The sequence below is a fragment of the Macrosteles quadrilineatus genome, unplaced genomic scaffold (assembly GCF_028750875.1).
Source record: "Macrosteles quadrilineatus isolate MER2022 unplaced genomic scaffold, UCM_ALF_1.0 Scaffold_8__2_contigs__length_117827958, whole genome shotgun sequence".
Lineage (NCBI taxonomy): Eukaryota > Metazoa > Arthropoda > Insecta > Hemiptera > Cicadellidae > Macrosteles > Macrosteles quadrilineatus.
Genome location: NW_026542601.1, coordinates 48,639,197 through 48,659,882, shown reverse-complemented (window position 1 = coordinate 48,659,882; position 20,686 = coordinate 48,639,197). Strand labels below are relative to the sequence as shown.

The following is a 20,686-nucleotide window of genomic DNA, read 5'->3' as shown; positions in this document are numbered from 1 at the left end:
CTCTGGAGTTTCCCATGTTAACCTAATGAATAGGTACTCATATTTAAATGGAATTAATGAATCTTAACAGCTGTTTCAATTAAACAAGTTGGTTCAGTTTTATGATGTGCAATAGCATTATAGTTACAAGGATTACCAAACGGGTGCAGCACTATTATTTTTTTTTAATTTACAGCTAATTTGCAACCAAAAGGTGAGTGAGCGTAGCGAACAAACTTCAACCAGGACGTGATTGAGCCATGCGAACGAGCTCACTTATGAAGTAAAACGGGGCAAAGCCCGCGGGTACAGCTAGTAATATCCAAACAAAACAGTTCTAAACTAACCTAACCTATCCAACCAAACTTGTTGTCACATTTCAAATTCCAAGTTTTATTCTTCACAAGCATTTTCTGTCATCTAGCAGAGTTTTGAAATGGTACGAGTTTGGTTATTTAAAACTTTTGTACGTTAAGTTTTAAGAACAGTTTTATTTCTTAATCAATAGGCCTTTTAAGTTATTTTTGCCTAAAAAAGAAAAGTTTTCAATTTGTGATTGAAATGCGTTTGAAAGTTTAAAGATGTTAAAGCAGAAGGAATAAGTTATAGATCGTAAAGGAAAACAAAAGTATCAATATATACAACAACTATCGATAACAATGAATGTTACCTTTATCAGGAAAGTAGATGATAGGCTACCATTGATAAAGCATACTCCTTAGTAGATTTCCCATCCTTATGGAATAGCTTTTATTGTTAGCTCTGTCCGGTGTACTGTAGATGTGGTGTTTTCTTTACACTGTGTTTATATTATTTTAGGGTTAGTTTCTCATGATTTGTGCCTAACTGTTTGGTTAGCTAGTGGACAAGTTATTGTTTATGATTATTGATTAGATAGTTTTATTTGGCTACACGAGGTTGTAAATTACTGAAATAGCAAGAAACGAATTGTAAACAAAACACGACTCTACAGTACACCGGACAGAACTGACAGTAACTTAAAATTGGCTTCAGATCTTCCATAAGGATGGGAAATCTACTAAGGGAGTATGTTTAATCTATGGTAATACTGAACTTATACTACTTATGTTATATTGTTTTTGTTCTTATCTACCAAAAGTAGACTATTTTAAGCACTTTACCATTGGCACTTATGGGGAAACAACTAGGCCTATATCACGTTTAACTGAAGATCACGTTTGAACATTGAGAATAGCACAAGAAATCAATTATTTTTGGGGCTTGAAAATTTCCTAGTTTTTTTTTTACTTTTTATGTGTTTTTCTTATTATTTAGTCAATTTTAAACAATTTTTCGGCAAATGCCGTTTTTACCAAGAACAGGTTTGAAAATTTTAGAAAAATAGTAAAGTGCCAAAAATTACCCATTTTTGGGTACCGGTAAACCAAATTAAATATATAATGACCTAACTTAAACTTATACCTAACCTAACCTAACTTACCCTAAGCCAACCAAACCCATGCTTAAGGTTAACAAAGTGCCAAAATGACCGATTTTGGGTAAACCAAGGTTAAGTTAGTTTAGGTTAGGTTAGTATATTGCTATTGACACATTTACCGGTCAAGTGTGCCAATTTTGGTGGATTTTTAATGCTTTCACAATTTTAATTGTGTTTTTTAGGGTGGAATAAGTTAGGCCTAAGTAAGGTGTTTGCTGAAAAATTGGAAGGGGAAAAAAGTATTTGAAATGGCCTAAATAACTTAATGAGAAAATTACCATTTACTTAAAAGTAAAAAGAAGTTGGATACAGTTTCTTAACTGGGGTATGCTAATACCGACTTGAAACTATCAATTCGATTAGTAAACCTTTATTTGATTTTTTCACTAGCCTATCAGCAAGTTTGGTAGGCCTAAGTTAGTTTAGGTTATGGCAGTTTAATTTTATAATTGATATAGTAAAAATATTGATTATTAAACAATATTTTCAATCGATTTTAGCATATAGCCTAGCCCAGTTAAGAAACTGTAGGCCTACCCAAGAAGTTTTTAATGCATCTAAAATCACCGATTTCTATTATTTTTCTTGATTTTCAAACGCCTTTTTTAGGGTGAAATAGGCATTTCCCCCAAAAGTGCCAAATAAGTTAGTGAAATAAGTTAGTCTAATTTAGGTAAGTTAAGCCTACATAAGTAAAAAAATGCAATCCTATAAGTAACGTAAGTAAGTTAGTTTCAGTGGTAGGTACCTACCAAAAAGGTACAAGCATTTAAAGATTTAAAAAATTTAACTTAAAGTTAGTTTTAGGCCTATAGCAGAAGAGTACTTACAGTATATCCATTTGCTCGGTGTAGATAAGCACTTAATCTGACAGGATCATCATCATCCAGGTAAGGCATGGCTCTAAAAAATACATGAAATCCTAAGAATAATGCAAGACCAACGTTTTGTAGAGAAATGTTTTTCTCTATGAAAATCATATCTTAGCCATAAAGAGTAGGAGCACCAAACAAATAAGTTTAACAAACTACCGTACTTAGGGACACATAACTTAATGAGAATACTTAGTGACAACCTTCGTATCAGGGACCAGCTTCACATACCCTACTGCAGGCTGTCCAAAACACAAAGCTGCTTCCGCATTAGGAGGGCTCTGAAGATGTACAATGATTTCCCCCAAAGATTTAAGACTTGTGAACCATCCGCTTTTAAAAGAAAAGTCAAAGCCTGGCTAGTTGACCGACCACTGTACTCAGTTGACGAATATTTTGATGTGTTGCACCGAGTATAGGCTCAAGGCCATCTTGCCTTAAGTACCGTAGTAATAATGTACATACCTAATATTTCAGTTTTATCCTTGACACAGTAAGTTATATCCAGAAATTCTGGTAAACGACGTCACAGCAGGTATTAAAGGTAGGCTAATGGTTAAGTGTTTAGGATATTGTATCAAGCAATCGCTTATAACCAAAATTATTATTTTTTAAACTGATATGAGTGCCTAACTACTGAGGGATCAAATTGTAGCCTAAATAGATGACTATGTTGACCTCCAAAACTCAATTGATAGCATTGTTAACTGGTGTAAAAATAATGCAATGTCTCTTATTATTTCAAAGTGTCAAGTCATGTCATTTTGTCGTAGGACCACAACCCATGGTTTTGACTAAACTATATTGAAGACTCAAAACTATCGAGGGTGAATAAGGTAAAGGACCTTGGGATCATCATTACACCAACCTTAAATCCAGCGGAGCATATTTCCAACATTATTAACAGGGCAAATTCATTACTGGGATTTATTCATAGATCAACAAAGGACTTTACCAACCCTCACTCTCTCATTGTCCTTTACAAAACACTGATCAGACCGATACTTGAATATGGCTCAACAATTTGGACACCTTATCAAGTGGGGCATCTGGAAATGCTTGCAAAAGTCCAAACACACTTCATCAAGATGTTGGGATTCAAACTTTGTTATCAATACTCCCAAACCCCAGTTTGTGACCTGGAGATACAGTATAACCTTCAACCTCTTCGCATTAGACAAAGTTTCTGGATCTTCTCTTCTTATACAAAGTAATTAATGGCCTCATGGACTGCCCAGAACTTCTTAGTTGCATCAACTTCACTGCACCAAGAGGAACACGCTCTAGATCCATATTCAAACGGCAGTTTTTCCCAACATATTATGCTTACAACAGTGGGATATCTCGCCTACACCGGCTAGGGAGCAAAGTTGGAGCTGATGTCGACTTTTTTGGCGTTTTTTGGCGTCACGTCTTCAGGTCGAAGATCAACCAGCTCCTTATCTAACTATTCTCACACATCTCTTCATTGTTTTGTTTGTCAATATCATCCATGTTTGTAATGTCAAGCACTACACTTACTTGATCTAGTCAAAATTGTTGATATTATTATTGTAAATATGTACAAATCTCTTTATGCTGTTGTTATTGTTATATTATTTGTTATTTATTGTATAACTTATTTATTGTTAGAGTAGTTACTTACTGTTGCTTAATATTTTGTGGACTATTAGACACAACATGTAACAAATTATGTATTTGTAAAATGGTGTAACCGTTGAGAGGAAATAAATAAATAAATAAATATACCTATAGCCACATTTACACAAGGCAAGTTGGCAGGCAGGTTACTTGAAATTAAAGGCAAGGCCTAACCTGCCCCCGTAACCTGCCGCTCTACTGGCCTCGTGTAAATGTGGCTTAAAAGCAGTTACAGCAGGTTAAACTGACGGGACAGATTACATCCCTCTAACTTGGGTGCATTTTAAGCTCAGTTACCTGAGTCAGGTAGCCTGCCCACCAACTGGCTTTGTTTAAACACGGCTATAAGGATGCATGTGATGCAACGTTTTATTGAACTGGCTGATTAACCTAACGTTTTTTCTCAAAGAAAACTGTTTAAACCTAGGCCTAGGTTACTTAAACTTAGGCTAGGCCTATTTTGACTTTTAACTTACTGTAAGAGAGATTGTATAAAAAGACAATCTTTTATCAATAGATTAATTTGCAATTTGCATCGACTAAGTAGGCTATTGAGCTAAATTTTCAACATAGGCCTATGTTTGACTTGCCTAAATTATGCAATCAATAGTACCTAGTGAACCTAAAATTTAGTTTAACAATGATGGTTGACCAAGTTCTGTAAAACCTGTTCGAAGCTAATCATAATAATAGGATTCACCTGTTAATAATATATGCCAAATGAAAACAATATAGACACACACAATATAGAAAGTAACACTTGAAAGCTAAGTTATGACTGTCTAAAACTTGAGTGCTTGAGTGAAATTTCGAAATATTAATTTTACTAACCTCAATTTCAATCAACTTGAACTTAACTACAAAGTACTAACAATAACAAAAACAAAACAAACTGACCAGACTCAGCAAGGCCCCACTAGAACAGGCAGTGCTTAGGTTTTATAATATTTTCACTTATATTATAATCATAGATAAAACATAAGTTTAGTCCCTTAGCTATTAATGTAAGACAAGGTAGATAGCAGTGTTTCCATCCGCAAGAAAAAAATATCCCTAGGCCAACGTCAAAAAATCCCTAGTTATCCCTAGTCCGTGTTCTAATAATCCCTCCAATTATCCCTCTTCATCAAATCTAGATAACTTATTATTTTTGCAGCAATACCTTACCAATGAATATCATGTATAGCCACCTAAAATATGGTAACTGGTTATCCCATATTATTTATAAAGTAATACTATATAAAAAACATGTTTGTACCATTAAAACCACAGCCATCTTTAACTCCAGGCAGGCTGCGGCCTAGTAGAATTGGTAACGTTGCATCATAGATAAAACATACTCCCTTAGGTTGCATATACGAGTATTGCATGGAGTATGTTTTATCTATAGTATTGTTTAGCGCAAGACGTCCTATAAGTTAACATCACTGTTAACATGAAAATAAAACATATAATATAGAATCGAAAACCAAAGCAATATAAATTGAAAATCTATTTCTGTACATTCAATGTGGAGTCAACATTTTCATAGCCCAGTAACCAAGCTTTCGTATTCTTAAAAAAATATATATAAATATCATTAGCTTAGCGTTCTCCAATCAAACACCTTTTACAACACTATACTTGCAACGTTGCCACTTCGAAGGCCGCCTCCGGCCTGGAATTGTAGGTAGCCGTGATTAAAAACTGTGTATGTTGTACAAAACAAGTTAATTAACTAAAAAATTAAACAAATAGTTATTTTTAAAATTTTATAAACTAATAACTTAATTTGTATTCATAAGTATTTACAACTGTTTCAAAAATATTATTCAAGTGTCCAAATTTCAAACTTAATTGTCTTTTTCAAACATGGCCACCATACCTTGGTGAAAAGGTTACACCAAGTTACTTACTAAGCAAAAAACATCACAGAAATCACCGGCAAACAAAATCAAAACGAAAACAAACATATTCGACATTGACACAGGGCACAGGGCTACTAAGAAACAAATTACAGTAATCTAGATCCACCATTCCATTCCACCGACCGACTCCAGCCCTTTGCTTGTTTCGTGCAGTGTTAGCTGTTAGCTTGAGGAGTATCTTTTATCTGTGCTACAATAGATTTGTTACCAAAACCTAGGGAAAAAATAGTATAATCAATGTGTTATCAATACCTTGCAAAATTAGCCAAAATAGGTCCTTAACGTTGTTGAAATACAGCCATAATGTATTATTTTATCAATATTTCAATTTTATAATGTCAAAGGCCTGAAATCCCTAGAAAATCTAAAAAATCATTCAATTTCGCTGATTATCCCTAGTTATCCCTCAATCCCTTTTCAATCCCTCGAAGGCCCTAAATATCCCTAGAAAGGGATTTTTATCCCTCAAATGGAAACACTGGTAGATAGACGAACAACTGAAACTGAACATATTACTACATTACTACAACCAACAACAACTAACAATAACAACGACGAGACAATCCGATTACAGAAAAAGTCCAAATTAAATCAATATCAATGGAGCATGCAGCCAAAGAGCAGAAATAAATAAAAGATGCAATGAGTAGGTGCGTTGATTATAAAACAGATTACTATGGTTTTGCTGTAACCAAACGCGTCTTGAAGTTTGCGTACCAGACCAAAACGAAAACTATTGGACTATGGTGAAGAAGTTTTAAGGGGTGTTTTAAAAATTGAATTTTCACATTTTCGACCCTCTAAATAGGCTATACAATTGCTGAATTCCTAACAAAATATTAAACACGGCAAACCTGCAGCCCTAAACGAATTTCCATTTGTCATAATTGATTTTCAATTAAATCTATTTAAATAACATTTAATTTAAATTCTAAAGCGGCCCTACTCAGGGGTGCTTGTGCGCACAAGGTGACCGCTCAATGTGTGCCATTTTATTTTGCCCTCAATATATGGGTGATTGTGCCCATGCCCACGATGCAGAAGGTTATCGAGAGTTGTGTGTCTGCTAAGAAAGTTGTCTAAGCTGGTAACACCACAATACCTACTGGTCGTCTATCACGCTCTCCTCCATAGCGTGCTAAGCTACGGCCTGCTGCTTTGGGGGCATGCGCCTAACTGCCATGAAGTTCTTCTAGAGCAAAAGAAGGCTATCAGGATAATAACCTTTAGAAAACGATTGGACCACTGCAAGCCTCTTTTTATAGAAACCAAAATTGTAACAGTTTACAGCCACTTTGTTCTCCTATGTGCATCATATGTAAAAAACATCATTCAAAATTTTCCGACCAGAAATACATTCCATACGTACAGAACAAGACATAATCAGGAAATAGACCTTCATCCTTTTTGCAGGCTCTCTAAAACTAAAAAATGCTTTCCCGACCATAGCGCTCAAGATTAACAACAATTTGCCCCAAGAAATTAAGAACCTTGAAACCAGGAAGTTTGATAAAGTGTTGAAGGCATGGCTAGTAGGAAGGCCACTCTATAGCCTGGATGAGTTTTTTTTTTAAACATATTCACATATTGCTACATATTATTGACACATATATTCACATATTGCCATACATATTACTATTTAACACATATTCAGTGATTCAATAACTCTTCAGGGGGACGTCCCACAAGGAGTCAGAAGAAAATCTTAAAAGGAAGCATAGGTCAATATGCACATCAAATTAAAGGTCTTTTTTAGTAGAATACAATGCCGCAAACCGCACTTCAAAAGGTCGATCCTGCGCAAAATGACAGTTGTTCAAAGATTCATTCAATTTACATTGCTATTATACGCTTATTCCTCAGGGGGCACAGCCCTAGGAATCGGAAGAAAATTGTTAACGTAAGAATAGGTCGATATGCACATCAAATTAAAGGTCTTCACTTTTAGATTACGATGTCGTAAATTCAAGCTCAAAAGAATGTCTGAGTAAAAAATGGCAGTCGTTCAAAGATTCAAAATGGCGGATTCAAGAAGAAGAAATCTTTGAACATCTGCCATTTTGCGCAGGATCAACCTTTTGAAGTGCGGTTTGCGGCATTGTATTCTACTAAAAAAACCTTTAATTTGATGTGCATATTGACCTATGCTTCCATTTAAGATTTTCTTCCGACTCCTTGTGGGCCGTCCCCCTGAAGAATTATTGGATCATTGAATATGTGTTAAAATAGAGTTTTATGCCCTGTAACTTTGTACCAAGTATTTTGGCTCTATCTGCATTATTTTTTAAAATATTTAACCGTTCTGGGACTTTTCTACCACACTGTATTATCGGCTTGGTTCTTAACCGATTGAAAATATATTTATGTTAATTTATTCATTTATTATTTTTGTAGGCTTATATTGTGTTAATTTTTTGGTAATAGCATAGATAAAAGGAGTATAGACAGGTGTCTATACTCCTTTTATCTATGGTAATAGTAGAATTTTAAGTGAGAGGTAACTGGTAAATATCTCTGAATAATTTTTTTTCTAAAGCATTTTACGCATATAAATGAATTTTTAGAAGAAAATTAACACGATAGTCATAAATTTGAATCTAAGGATTCAACCTGGATTAAGGACTTTTTTATTCCTATTTATTTATTTCATTTTATATTTTTCATTCCTTAGGACTTATCCTTAGGATTAACGATTTTTTCCTGGGTTGGAACCTTCTTGAGATGAAAATGTTTTTTAAAGTTAACTGAGTAATTTGTGAGGACTTCAACGTCTGCAAGCGCTTCTCGTGGTGCTGTTTAATGGCACAACATAGCTGCTGAAGCCCGAGCATATATTTCCGCAAATAAGCATTCTAAAATAAGCGATTTGGCAGTTCTGCTCGTTTACATTGAAATATCAACGCAAAGGTAAACATTGTAAATTTCATCATGCCTCCATGGAGACCAATTAATATTTTACTTTTGAAAACCTCACCTCAAAACTTTGGACATCCAAGGGGCTTAGCCCGAGAGGCACTCAGGGAAGTGAATAGGCCTATGACATTCCTAGAAATGTGGAGCATCTTTGTGCTTAAGTTTGGCTCTATAGGTTTAGTGTTTTAGTCGTGGGCAGCCGCACAGACAGACACCACCTAAATTTTATAATAGTAGTAGATGATGGATAGATTATTCTTTCTTATTTGAACGATACCTGGTACATTAAAGAAAATTTAAGGACAAGTATGGAATAAAACAGATGTCTTGTAATAAATATCACATTTTATTTTACATATTTAGATACATGTTTAGATTTCAAAATCACAAACATGAATGAGATAAAATAACTGTGTATTCACAACAAATTCATAAAATAGAATATACAAGTTACATTATTGAGTCAACAATACAACATACAAACTGCAACGTATTGACAAAGTATTAAAAGTAAAATTATTTACAAATTTAAATACCTTTTGAGCGGAAGCATATCAGTTGACCAGCATTATTCTCAATGGTTTTTGTTTTAAAACAAACTTTGTTAGCCTATTTCTAAATGTAAAAAAGATAAATGAAGAATAAATAGTCCATAAGCAGTACACTAAATATTATTAAAGTTAGAAGCAGTTTAAACAAAAAAAATTTTAAAGGGTCCTTGAGATCCCTTTGTTTGTAGATAATGGACCTATTAGTTCTTGTTCCGACTTGTTATCAGTTTTTCTATCAGTTTTTCCCCATATCGGGCTGACTTCAACATAGCAGAATTAAATGAAACAAAAAGAGGATAACCTCTCCAATTTGTAGTAGAAAAAATATAAATTTGTATACACTCTTTCTGTTGTGCCAAAAGATCTTTCCGGCTGGCATTGGTTAAACAATCCAATTTCAATATCACATTTTATCCACACTGGATTAAGATAATTGCAGCAAAACTTATTTCCCACATAATTTAAAATAACAATATTATTCCTTCTTATAATAATAAGTGTAACGTTGTGGACTCACCATGTATTGCATGCTAACAATTTGTTCAGCAAAATTAATTAAACTATAATAAGAATTGTGATTTAAAAAATGAGTAGCCAATATACAAATTAATTTTAAATAATTATTTATAACTTTATGAATTGATAAGATACATTTACTAAAGCATTTTTAAACCTTAGGCCTATATTTAAAATTGATTTTTTTAGTCTTAAAAACACTAACATAAAGCAATGGAATGACAAGTTTGTTAAACAAATTGTATTATTCCGACCAAATTACAAAAAACGATTACAAAAATATAAAAATATTAATAAAATGAAACATAATATATCTTTGTAGTCACTATACAGGTGTGCTTTCACCACAACAATTATATTTGAAAGAATTATTTATGGATTTGATAAAGGAAAATTATTTGACTAATATCCACGACTATTTTGAAAGGATATGAAGTTAAAACTCGACTATAAAAAATCAATCTGTTAAACTGAATAATTTGTTGAAAATGTTTTAAATTAAACATGCTTTTTATATCTTCTTAGTCTTAGTCTATATCAGATTCATATTTAAACTTGCTTGTGCACATTGCTAATAAGAATACTGAAAAATGGTGTGATAAATTAAATATTCATCCCTAACTGAACTAATTTTAAACTGTTATCAACTGATGTGTGAAAAACCACTAATCTCAAAAATAAGAATGGCAAAATAGTTAAGAAAAGAAATATTTAAGTTAAATAGAACATTTGCCAAAACACAGAGGATTGCAGGCTCGGTTTGCATTGTGTTTTAATTTTCAAAGAGATTTGCAGATTAAAAAATGTAAGCCTTGCAAGAAAAATATGAAACAAATTTAGTGACTGGCATTTACATAGTTTTAAACTTAAATTATGTTTAGTGAAAAGGAATATCTTATTTTTGTACACGAGGATATTGAATAAAAAATTAAATTATTTGGGAAAACATCAGATTTTGGATAAAAGCTCACTTTACGGACCTCCCTCTTCATATTAAAAACTAAAATATCCTTGTATTTGTTGGATAAGTTTATATGTGTTATATGATGGGTCTGACTTAGGGGAGGTATGAATGAGGCATTTAGTTCAAAATTCCTCCGTGAACAGCGCTGTAGTAGAGAGCACTTTGGCAATGAAGGTTTACTAATCGCAAAAATAGTTCTGTTCATAAAATAAAATTATAAATGTCTCAAATTCAATTTTATAATTTTTTAATTGTAAAATTAAACTATCATAACCTAACCGAACTAACCAAACTTGCTGATAAAGAAATAATATAACAAAAGTTTGGTAATCGGAAAAATAATTCTGTTTATTAAATAAAACTAGAATTTGCTCGATTAAAATTTTATAATGACTTAATAATAAAATTAAACTGTAATAACCGAACCAAACCAACCAAACTTGCTGATAATAAAAAAAATCTTGGACAAAAAGTTAATGCTACCAGCAGGATTCGAACCCGGGACCTACAGAATATCAGCCCGGTACGCTAACCATTAGACCACCGAGGCCGACGGCTACCTACCGTTTTGTTACGGTAATGGCGTTCCCTCAGCTAATAAGAAGCCCACAGCTGTCATCGTAGCCTCTTCTATACCTCCCCTGAGTAAATACCTTATATGATAGAGTAACACAGTTTATACTTTCTCCCCCTATACATAGTATATGGAGAAATTATTGTTTTCGTCAAAATTATTTAGTCAAAAAGTGGAGAAAGTATGTGTGAGATTGCTGATCGTTTATTTATAGATTTGTCATCCATACAGGTCAGCTGAGGAGAATTTCAAGTCATTTTTCTGTTTTGTTAAGACTGCCTTTTTACTTTTTGTAATACACCAACTTTCAAATTGAAATTATTTTACCCAAAAAAACATTATACTCATGTCCTTGGCGCACATCAGTGTGTAGGTTAAATACATTTACTTTTGATATTTTCAACAGTTTTTTTTTTTTTATCAGATTCCCACCAATCTCTACCGTTGGAAGTATGTGTTTTTAACCACAGATGACCGTGTTCAAAGAATATAGCACTGATTTAATGATTTTTTAAAGTGGGAATGGTATAAAGTAAAAAAGTAAATAATTATTTGATTTATTTAACACACATTTTAAACTATCAATGCAAACCAGCCTTAAGTTCTTATTCACGACTTTGACAAGTAATATTCTAACCTAGCAAAGTCAAGTTTGGCATGCAACCTTACCAGAGGTGATAAAGATTTGATAATTAGACACATATGTTAAAAATACTTTCATATTTTACTCTTTGGATTATATCTTAAACTATTTAAAACTTCTCCGCTAAATGCCTATTCTTGATCGAAACAACTGAATTTATAAAGGCACACAACATTTATTCCTTTGCCATTTAAAAATCCAATGATTGAAAATAGCCACATTTGAGCTGAATTATGAGCAGATATGTCTAATATTATTCTATTCACAAAGCTCAATCTAAACACAGCTATCTCATAGATACACTTGTACTATGTAAGGAAAACTAATTAATTCATTATTTATCCATTAAATATTTATCTAATACCGAAATCTATATTATTCAATATAGCTGGTGTTTTTTAATGTTAAAGGAATGGTGTATATTTACAAAAATAATATATTACAACTGACTATACAGAAAAATACATCTATGTGGTTTGATAATTTACAGGAAAGGGTTTTTATAATAGTAATATTTTTGTGAGTGATTACAATCTTTGGTAACGAATGTGAAATTTTATAATGGAAACAGCAATAATGATAGTAAGAAAAAATGTTGATCTATTTACAAAACACACAACAACTGTTCCCAATATAAATTTGAAAGTGTTAGATTTATAGTTGAAAGTTTTATTACATAGATTTTTCACAGGCTGAGTTTTTAATGTCAAGATAGTTTTGAGTTAGTCGTTGTAAAAGGGGAGACACACCAAGGAGATAAAATAGGTATTACTTTTAAGATTTACAAAACGCCTATGTTATAAATAAACCTTTTTACAACTTATTGCGTTTAATACACACTTCTTTTGCATGAGTGCAGCAAGAGCTTAAAACTTTATAACCCCTTTGACAGTTAAAGACTAAAAAACTGAAAGACATCTTTTAGTTTTTGGACGATCTGTAGTCACAAAAAGAGGAAAAAACACTCAGTTTACATTTCGTACGGAACCGATACATTGAAAATACTGTACATCCGCATTGGAAAATAGTTAAAATAATACATTGCAAATCATAGTACAAAAATATGTAACACAGATTGTTAAGGCCTGAATTCAACAATACTTAGAATATTTATATATTTTACAGTAAAATAAATTAAAGGAACAAATAATGTAAAATAAATTTGTGGAGTTGGACTATTAATAGCTGGCTTCATGGCCGGCTAAAATGTAAAGATCTGCGCCTTCTTCATTTGTGAGCGTTCCTCCTAGTTTTATAAGAGGATGTGACTCCAACATAACAACTCTGAAACATCAATTAACTGAGTTAGCCTTACGTACAAGTACTGTCCGCGAGCCAGGGCCAATGCAGCAGTGTTTGGAGGTTATTGCACGCTACTTGCAGGCGCTGAGCATGAGGGCGCCTCGCCTCGGCATATTTACTGTATGTATCTGTAAACATCATTACTCATATTATATTATCTTTGTTATGGTGAGAGAGAGGTCACATCATTTGCTTCAGTGCAGTCTCCAGTCTCCTGTCTTCTCGCAGTGATATCTGTTTTTATTTGTACTTTGCTTGCCGCTATGGAAAAACTAAAGCTCGACCATACATAGTGGAGAGAGGTATTTAATTAGACGGGTGATTGAGTTCTGTGACAATGAGACACTGTAAAGACAAAAACTCATTAGGGCCGATAGAAAAAGAAACAAAAAATTAAACTATTACAATGTTTTAGGAAAAACTAATAAAAATAAAACTATTACGGGACAAGCCTCGTAATTTTCGTAAACGGGTCTAAAGAAGAGTTTTTACAAGGCTTATTTATAAAGCAAACAGTGTCAAAGGAGACTATCATGGCCGATTGACATATTTCACATTTTAAAATAAAAAATTTAGAATAAAACTTAAAATTTTGCAAAAAAATGTGTATAAAGTATTACAACTAAATCTAAAACTCTTAGTATACTTCTACAAAATGGAGAAATCTTACTAATATTATAAATGTGAAAGTTTGTGTGTTTGTTTGTTTAAAGTTCAAAGTTCAGTCATGTTGCCTATATCAGCGTCCCCAAACATGAAAATATAACTTTTATTTCAACTATGAATATATTGTAGTTTAAATTAACTAATATGGGAAATTACGATGTAGGCTACATTTATTCAATGAGGGTGGGTAATTAAAATTATCAAGGATAGAACTGATAACGGTATGGATAATAAACATTGACAATTACGTCATTAGCTTTACTAGCGTGTTTACTTTTTATATTCCTGCTACATGTGACCAGTTATTTTTTTCAAGTGAATGTTATTTGATCCAAACAGCTGTTTCGAAACAATCTGTTATTGTTTTTACTTTTCTTTGTTTACACTTATTTATTTAGCAATTAATGCAGTGAAATTTATATAAAGGATACGATTACGGTTAGTTTTGATGTTAGGACACCAAAGCTAAATTATGTGTACTGTGAATTTTATTGAATATTATCGTTTTATTTTGGGTCGTTTCTATTCAGACCTACTGGAAATTGCGTATAGTAGTTGTATTTTGGTGATAATAATTATGGAAGAGGCAGGTATGCTATGGAAGGTGGTATCGTTGACTAGGTCTATACACTTCTCAATTATTGACTATTACTCTCTCTACTGTAGGCTACTTATAATCAGTGTGCGTCTGTGCGAATCGGCTGCAAATCTCACTTCAACGCTTTTCACATCGTAAAAATTGCAGAATTGCTGTTTTATTGTAAAATTATCGGATTTAAAATGCATATTGTATAGGGGGAATAAAAACATATAATGCCATGTTTAAAATCAGTATAAGTGTAAGCATATGTTAAAGAGTTATTAGACATATTTTATTTACTCTCCCTGTCATAAATTTAACCATAAAAACCTATCAGCTTATATTTATACTTTTACAGCTTATATTTTACTTATATCCGAGGAGGGTATCTCTGGTAGGCTAGGTCTTGCCAACATCTGATACATGTTTGGGTGAAGATAACATTTTTGGATTCTGTGCTGATAGTTATAAGTTAAATGGTTGTAAAATTATTGTAGTTGGTGTGTATCGCTCACCCTCATCAGATCCATTTGAATTTTTGAAACGCCTAAATGCATTAATTAACATTTTGATAAAAAGATGTAAATTTATTATAATTGGTAGGGACATAAATATCAATGTTTTGGTGGATTCACTAATAACAAATTACTCTGAAGGTTTAATTTCTAGTTTATCTGATCATGATGCACAAATTATTGAAGTAAATTTAGAAAATTCTTTTAGAAATGATAATGAGTATATAACGATGCATAAAAGAAGTTTTACAGAATAAAATATAGCAAAATTTTCAAACATGTTGCCTGTAGAAAATTGGTTAAATGTATATTGTGCCCCAGTTGAAATTAAGTTTGATGTATTTCTATATATATTTTTTATATTATTTTAATATATGTTTTCCAAAAGTAAAATGTAGGAAACCCTGTAAAAATAAGAAAAAATGGATAACTTATGATTTGTATGAGTTGCAATTGGAGCTAAAAAATTTAACTGAACTAAGCAGGTCATCTCATGATATTAATTTAAGTAGGAGTGTCAAGAAGAAGGAGTATAAAAAAAAAGTTTTTGACAGTAAAGTTAAACATTACGAAAAACAAATTAGAGAATCTTCAAATGTTAGTAAAACTACTTGGAAAGTTATTGGAGAAGAAATTAATATTAAAAATAAGCACATTGAATGAAACAAATATAGCACTGAACTCTGATGGATCAGAAATAAAAGATCCTTGTGTAGTTAGTTAGCAATATGTTTAATGATCATTATATTAATCTAGTTGAGACAAATGTAATTCTTAAGTTGAATCAAGTTGCAGCTTCTTCCAACATTTCTTTGCCTAATTATACTGATAAAGTTTTTGTTCAAACTAGTATAGAGCCTAATCAGCTGGAAAAAGTAATCATGTCCTTCAATAATAAGTTTTCAACCGGTTATGATGATATTCCTATAACAATCATAAAACATGCCAGAACCTATCTGTTACTAACGTTGTGTCATTTAATAAATTCATCTTTAATATCAGGTATTTTTCCAGACAAGTTAAAAATTTCTAAAGTAAAACCTCTATTTAAGGCAGATGACTGTAAAGAAGTTTCAAATTATCGCCCACTGTCATTACTTCCTGTTTTTTCCAAAATTTATGAACGAGTTATGGCTATTCAGTTAACAATTTTTAGAGTGTAACAAACTGTTAGACAAAGAACAGCATGGTTTTAGGGCCGGGAAATCAGTAATAACTGCCAGCATTGATTTTATTGAGTCAGCTTTAAATTCTTTGGATAAGGGTAATAAAACAATTGGTATTTTTATGGATCTTAGTAAAGCTTTTGACAGCGTATCACATTCAAGACTACTTGTAGTCCTTCAAAAACTGGGAATAAAAAATAGGGCTTTTTCATGGTTTGACTCTTATTTAAAAAACAGAAAACAGTTTGTTGAAATTAAACATCTTAATCATTTAATCAGTTAATTCACCATAATTTGAATATTAAAGATATTAAGTTCGGAGTCCCTCAAGGCTCTATTCTGGGCCCATTACTTTTTCTATGCTATCTTAAGGGTTTACCTAGCATCACACCTTTTGATAATATCACAATGTATGCAGATGATATAAATTTGCTGATATCACGTAAAACTCTTGATGAAATCGAAGTTTCCAGTTTTAACCAGATTTCAACCTTAGAACAGGCTTTTAACAAAAAATGCTTGCTACTGAATCCTAATAAAACTAAGTTCATCACTTTTACAGCTTGCTCTAGAATTATACCTGCACCTGAGTTGACAATATTTCTTAATGATCATGTGTTGGAAGAGGTGAATAATTCTAGATTCTTGGGCCGAATAATAGACAAAAACTTAAATTAGAATAATCATGTTTTATCGATTTCTAAAAAGTTAGCTTCTGGTTTATTTGCATTAAGGAAGGTTTCTAAATTTAGCAGTTTGGTTACAATGAAAACCCTTTATCACGCATGCCCTTGTACAGTCTCATATCGCTTTTGGTATTGTTTTATATGGTAATACCTCAAATGAAAATTTAGATGAACTTCTTATCCTTCAAAAACAAGCAATAAGAATAATTTAAAAGCTAAATTGGGATGATTCTGTTAAACACCTATTTACTGAATTAGGTTTGGAGAGAAAGGGCTAATTGCCTGAGAATAGAAGTGAGAAAGGATAGGATAAGCAGGCTTACCTTAAGAAATGTAGGCATCCCATGTACGGATCCCATACGGATGTAGAACCGTGTTCTACATCCGTGTTCTACAAGCACTACAGAACCGTGTTCTATAGTGAATGAAGTGGGATGCCTACATTTCTTAAGGTAAGCCTGCTTATCCTATCCTTTTTCACACCTATTTACTGAATTAGAATTTTTTACTGTATATAGTCTATACATTTTTGAACTTATTTTGTTTATAAAAAAGAATTCTCATAGAATAGAAACGTTAGGTCTCAAAACCATAGTTATAATACTAGAAACAATAGAGTATTTGCTTATACAAGCCACAATCTTAAATTATATGAAAAGAAACCTTCCTATGCAGGTATTAGATTCTATAATGCTCTTTCGGTGGATTTGAAATCCACAGAAGATTTTAATGTTTTTAAGAAAAAACTGAAAAGTTTAATGCTATCCAAACCGTTGTACTCTCTAGATGAGTTTTTTAAATTAATATAATGATATAAACTTATCTCTATGTCTATTTCATGTATAATGCAGTGAAATCATTAACATATAATGTCTTTGTATAATGTAGTAAGTTAGAAACATTTTTAAATTGACGCTATTCTATGTACACATGTATGAAAAATGGATGTTATTTTGGATCTTGAATCTATTATAGTCAACATACTTGTCGGATCCGAGAAGCCTGTAGCTTCGACTTTTGTCCACAATCTCCTGAACAACTTCTCCGTTCTTCAGACTCCTGCCTTGCACTCCATGTTTGTGAAAAGCAAGAACACTGTCTGGTAGACAAACTGGAAAAAAATAGTAGATATGTGTCAACATACTAACTTAATGATGGTTGACAAACAAGGTAAAATGTAATGAGGTGAAATTTCAATGTTACGGAGTATTAGCTTTCGATGTGTATAACTAGACATTCCACCCCAATGTTCACACATATACACATTACAAACACATTTGATTATTTAGAGAAGGCCTACTATCAACCAGTCGCGGTACGGAAGTTGAGTCTGCCTGTTTTTCGTGCATGTGTAATGTGTATTTATTTGAATGTAATTGACATATCTAATTTGGACAAAACATTCTTGTAAAGAACACTTCATAATACCTGAAGAGGCAAAACATGTTGTGAATTGGGTGAATATGACCACAACTTGTCAAACTAATGACGTAAGGCATCTAAGAGGTACCTTAATAGTCTAAGTCTATTTATTGTTTTGACCGGCTTGATTTTTAAACCTGGTTGTTCTTCTTCATTTTGATTCTGGAGATTGTAAGGCAAAAACTAACCATCAAGCAAATAAGGACGTAGCTTCCAAACAGTTTATTTTGTAACAATAAGCAAATTTGACTAACAATAGTCAAATAGAAGCAAACATTGTTTCTTAAATTAAATTGATTTGGGTGAATCTGGTGTTCTCATATTACAAAAATCGGAGTTGTATTACTGTGAACATAATTTCTTACTAGAAAATTGTTAAAGTTTAAGGTATTTTGCCTGAAAATATTGCTGAAAATATTTTGGGAAATTTTTTCAAAAAAATAAAATTATTTTCATTTGAAAGCATGATTAAAAGTCAAGTTATAAATTATTATAAAATTAAAACTATATTTGTTGGTAAAACTCACTTATTTTTCTATTAAGGAATTACTGAAATATATATGACAACTTATCGTAGTTACCTATAGATTCTACTGGAAAGTCGAATTGCAGTTCTGATATTTGCTTACGATTACTCTTCAGTCTTCCTTGCAGGGTAACTATCCTAATAACATCTGTGGAAAGACAATAAGATAAATAAATAACAAGCACAAACAATCTTGTTAGGTAATAATCATCGAGTGATGTTACGTGAGCCAATACACCAGCTCAAATTTGGTCAAATTAATTTCAATATTTCGAACAAGACCAATCCTGGGTAATGTATCCTACACAAAACGTCATGGTGTTATTTTAACATGGTATCATCATTTTGGTTGAAGGTAAAAACCAACATGACATTTCAAAAACTTATAATGATTCTTGCACAAGTTAGAAAGAGGTTGTGTAATGAATTGTATTCAATGTATTATTTCAAGTGTTTAGTATTTAGCGGTTCCTGTATTGCATACCATGAAGTTACAGCTTTACTTACTTGAATAACAAACTAAGATTGCGTCTTTTTCTAATTGAGTAACATTGATGATCTGCAAGTTTTCTCTCCTTGGAATGACTGTAGCTGTAAAAGAGAAAAATAGAACTTTACTGACATGGTTATCTTAATCCTCGAGCTGGTGGTCTTTTATACTGTGGTCGCAAGGGGTCTTTTATGGGTTGCACTCACGCAAAATTTTTTATAACACATTTTTATACAGTAAATAAGTTTGTAAATATATCATATAATATATAATATTTTTCAGCATAAAACAAGGAATAATGTTATATAAATTTTAGATATTAAATTTTAATTTACAAAAAATTTTTTTGTATATTCTGTATATGTTCTAGGGGTGTACGAATACTACTTTTTCTTTTCGAATCGAATACGAATCAAATAGAGAGAATTTCTAATCTAATTCAAATTTTTTCGAATCAAATACTTTCCCTCGAATAGTATCCGAATAGTGAACATTTTTTAACCGAATACTAACCTCAAATAATGAAAACTTGAAATCAATATCAAGTCAACTCTCAATAACTTAATTACTAAAACTGTTGGTATATTTTTTTCAGAATAAGTGTAGATTGTAAATGTAACTTTTGTTTATTTAATTTAGGCCTAGTTTAATTCAATAGGTAACTGAACTTAGATAATAAGTAAAGATACAAACCTGAACCAAGTTTTATTAGTCAAAATTATAAAGCACTACCAATAAAAAATTTTGTAAACTTAGGCATTTTTAGAATGAGTTTATTAAGTTACAAAGGAAATGTATAATTATTAACTTTTAACCTACTTTTAAGGACTTTTTACACGTGTTGCATTCTGCAACAGAGCCCTTTTTGACAAAAAAATCCCAAATTAAACTCCTTTACTTATTTTTGAATTCTTGTGATGATGTTGAAGGCACATTTAGGCCTAAATCGGCTTCTTCATCTGAATCCATCTTGTGTCATTTAACCAAACTTAAATGAAGCCTAGGCCTACAACTTTTAGGCAATATCCAACTGTATAAAAGCAACTGTTGTCAAAATGTACAAAAATTGTTACTAAGTTTAGCTGAAATACTTAGTGCAGACGTGCTAAACAAACTGTCTCTAAACTCCAACCTCAAAACTTCTTGTCTTGTAAGTTGTAACACAGCAACACAGCTTGCGCTAATGCAATAGAAAAAAGAAAGAACAGAAATTGTTGTCTGCTAGAGAAGCAGAAGAATAGAAGCAGACTTCCATAGCAAGTGCGAATTACGTTTTACTCTGGGATCACGGCAAATCTATCTAGCAGACAACAT

At 32.1% G+C, this 20,686-nt stretch overlaps 2 protein-coding genes across 15 annotated transcripts in view; both read right to left on the bottom strand.

Annotated features, from left to right (window-relative positions):
- The window catches only part of LOC128999280 (KAT8 regulatory NSL complex subunit 3-like), a 42,837-nt gene extending 37,871 nt beyond the window's left edge, over positions 1 to 4,966 (bottom strand). For 3 of the 5 annotated variants that reach the window (XM_054425682.1, XM_054425686.1, XM_054425685.1), the window contains exons 1-2: positions 4,783 to 4,857; positions 2,269 to 2,341 (exon numbers count right to left, since the gene is read on the bottom strand). In XM_054425682.1, coding sequence (XP_054281657.1) covers positions 2,269 to 2,337 — 69 coding nt within the window. In that variant the 5' untranslated portion in view covers positions 2,338 to 2,341; positions 4,783 to 4,857. Of the gene's footprint in view, positions 1 to 2,268; positions 2,342 to 3,178; positions 3,326 to 4,782 lie in introns of those variants that run through there. The other 2 variants (XM_054425683.1, XM_054425684.1) reach the window with 2 other exon arrangements.
- Positions 4,967 to 11,917: 6,951 nt separating this feature from the next.
- LOC128999423 (mitogen-activated protein kinase kinase kinase kinase 5-like) overlaps positions 11,918 to 20,686 on the bottom strand; it is a 56,341-nt gene continuing 47,572 nt past the window's right edge. For all 10 annotated transcript variants that reach the window (XM_054425934.1, XM_054425938.1, XM_054425936.1 and 7 more), the window contains 4 exons: positions 19,390 to 19,473; positions 18,938 to 19,030; positions 17,919 to 18,045; positions 11,918 to 13,303 (listed from right to left, as the gene is read on the bottom strand). In XM_054425934.1, the coding sequence (XP_054281909.1) occupies positions 13,198 to 13,303; positions 17,919 to 18,045; positions 18,938 to 19,030; positions 19,390 to 19,473 (410 nt within the window). In that variant the 3' untranslated portion in view covers positions 11,918 to 13,197. The remainder of the gene's footprint in view (positions 13,304 to 17,918; positions 18,046 to 18,937; positions 19,031 to 19,389; positions 19,474 to 20,686) is intronic.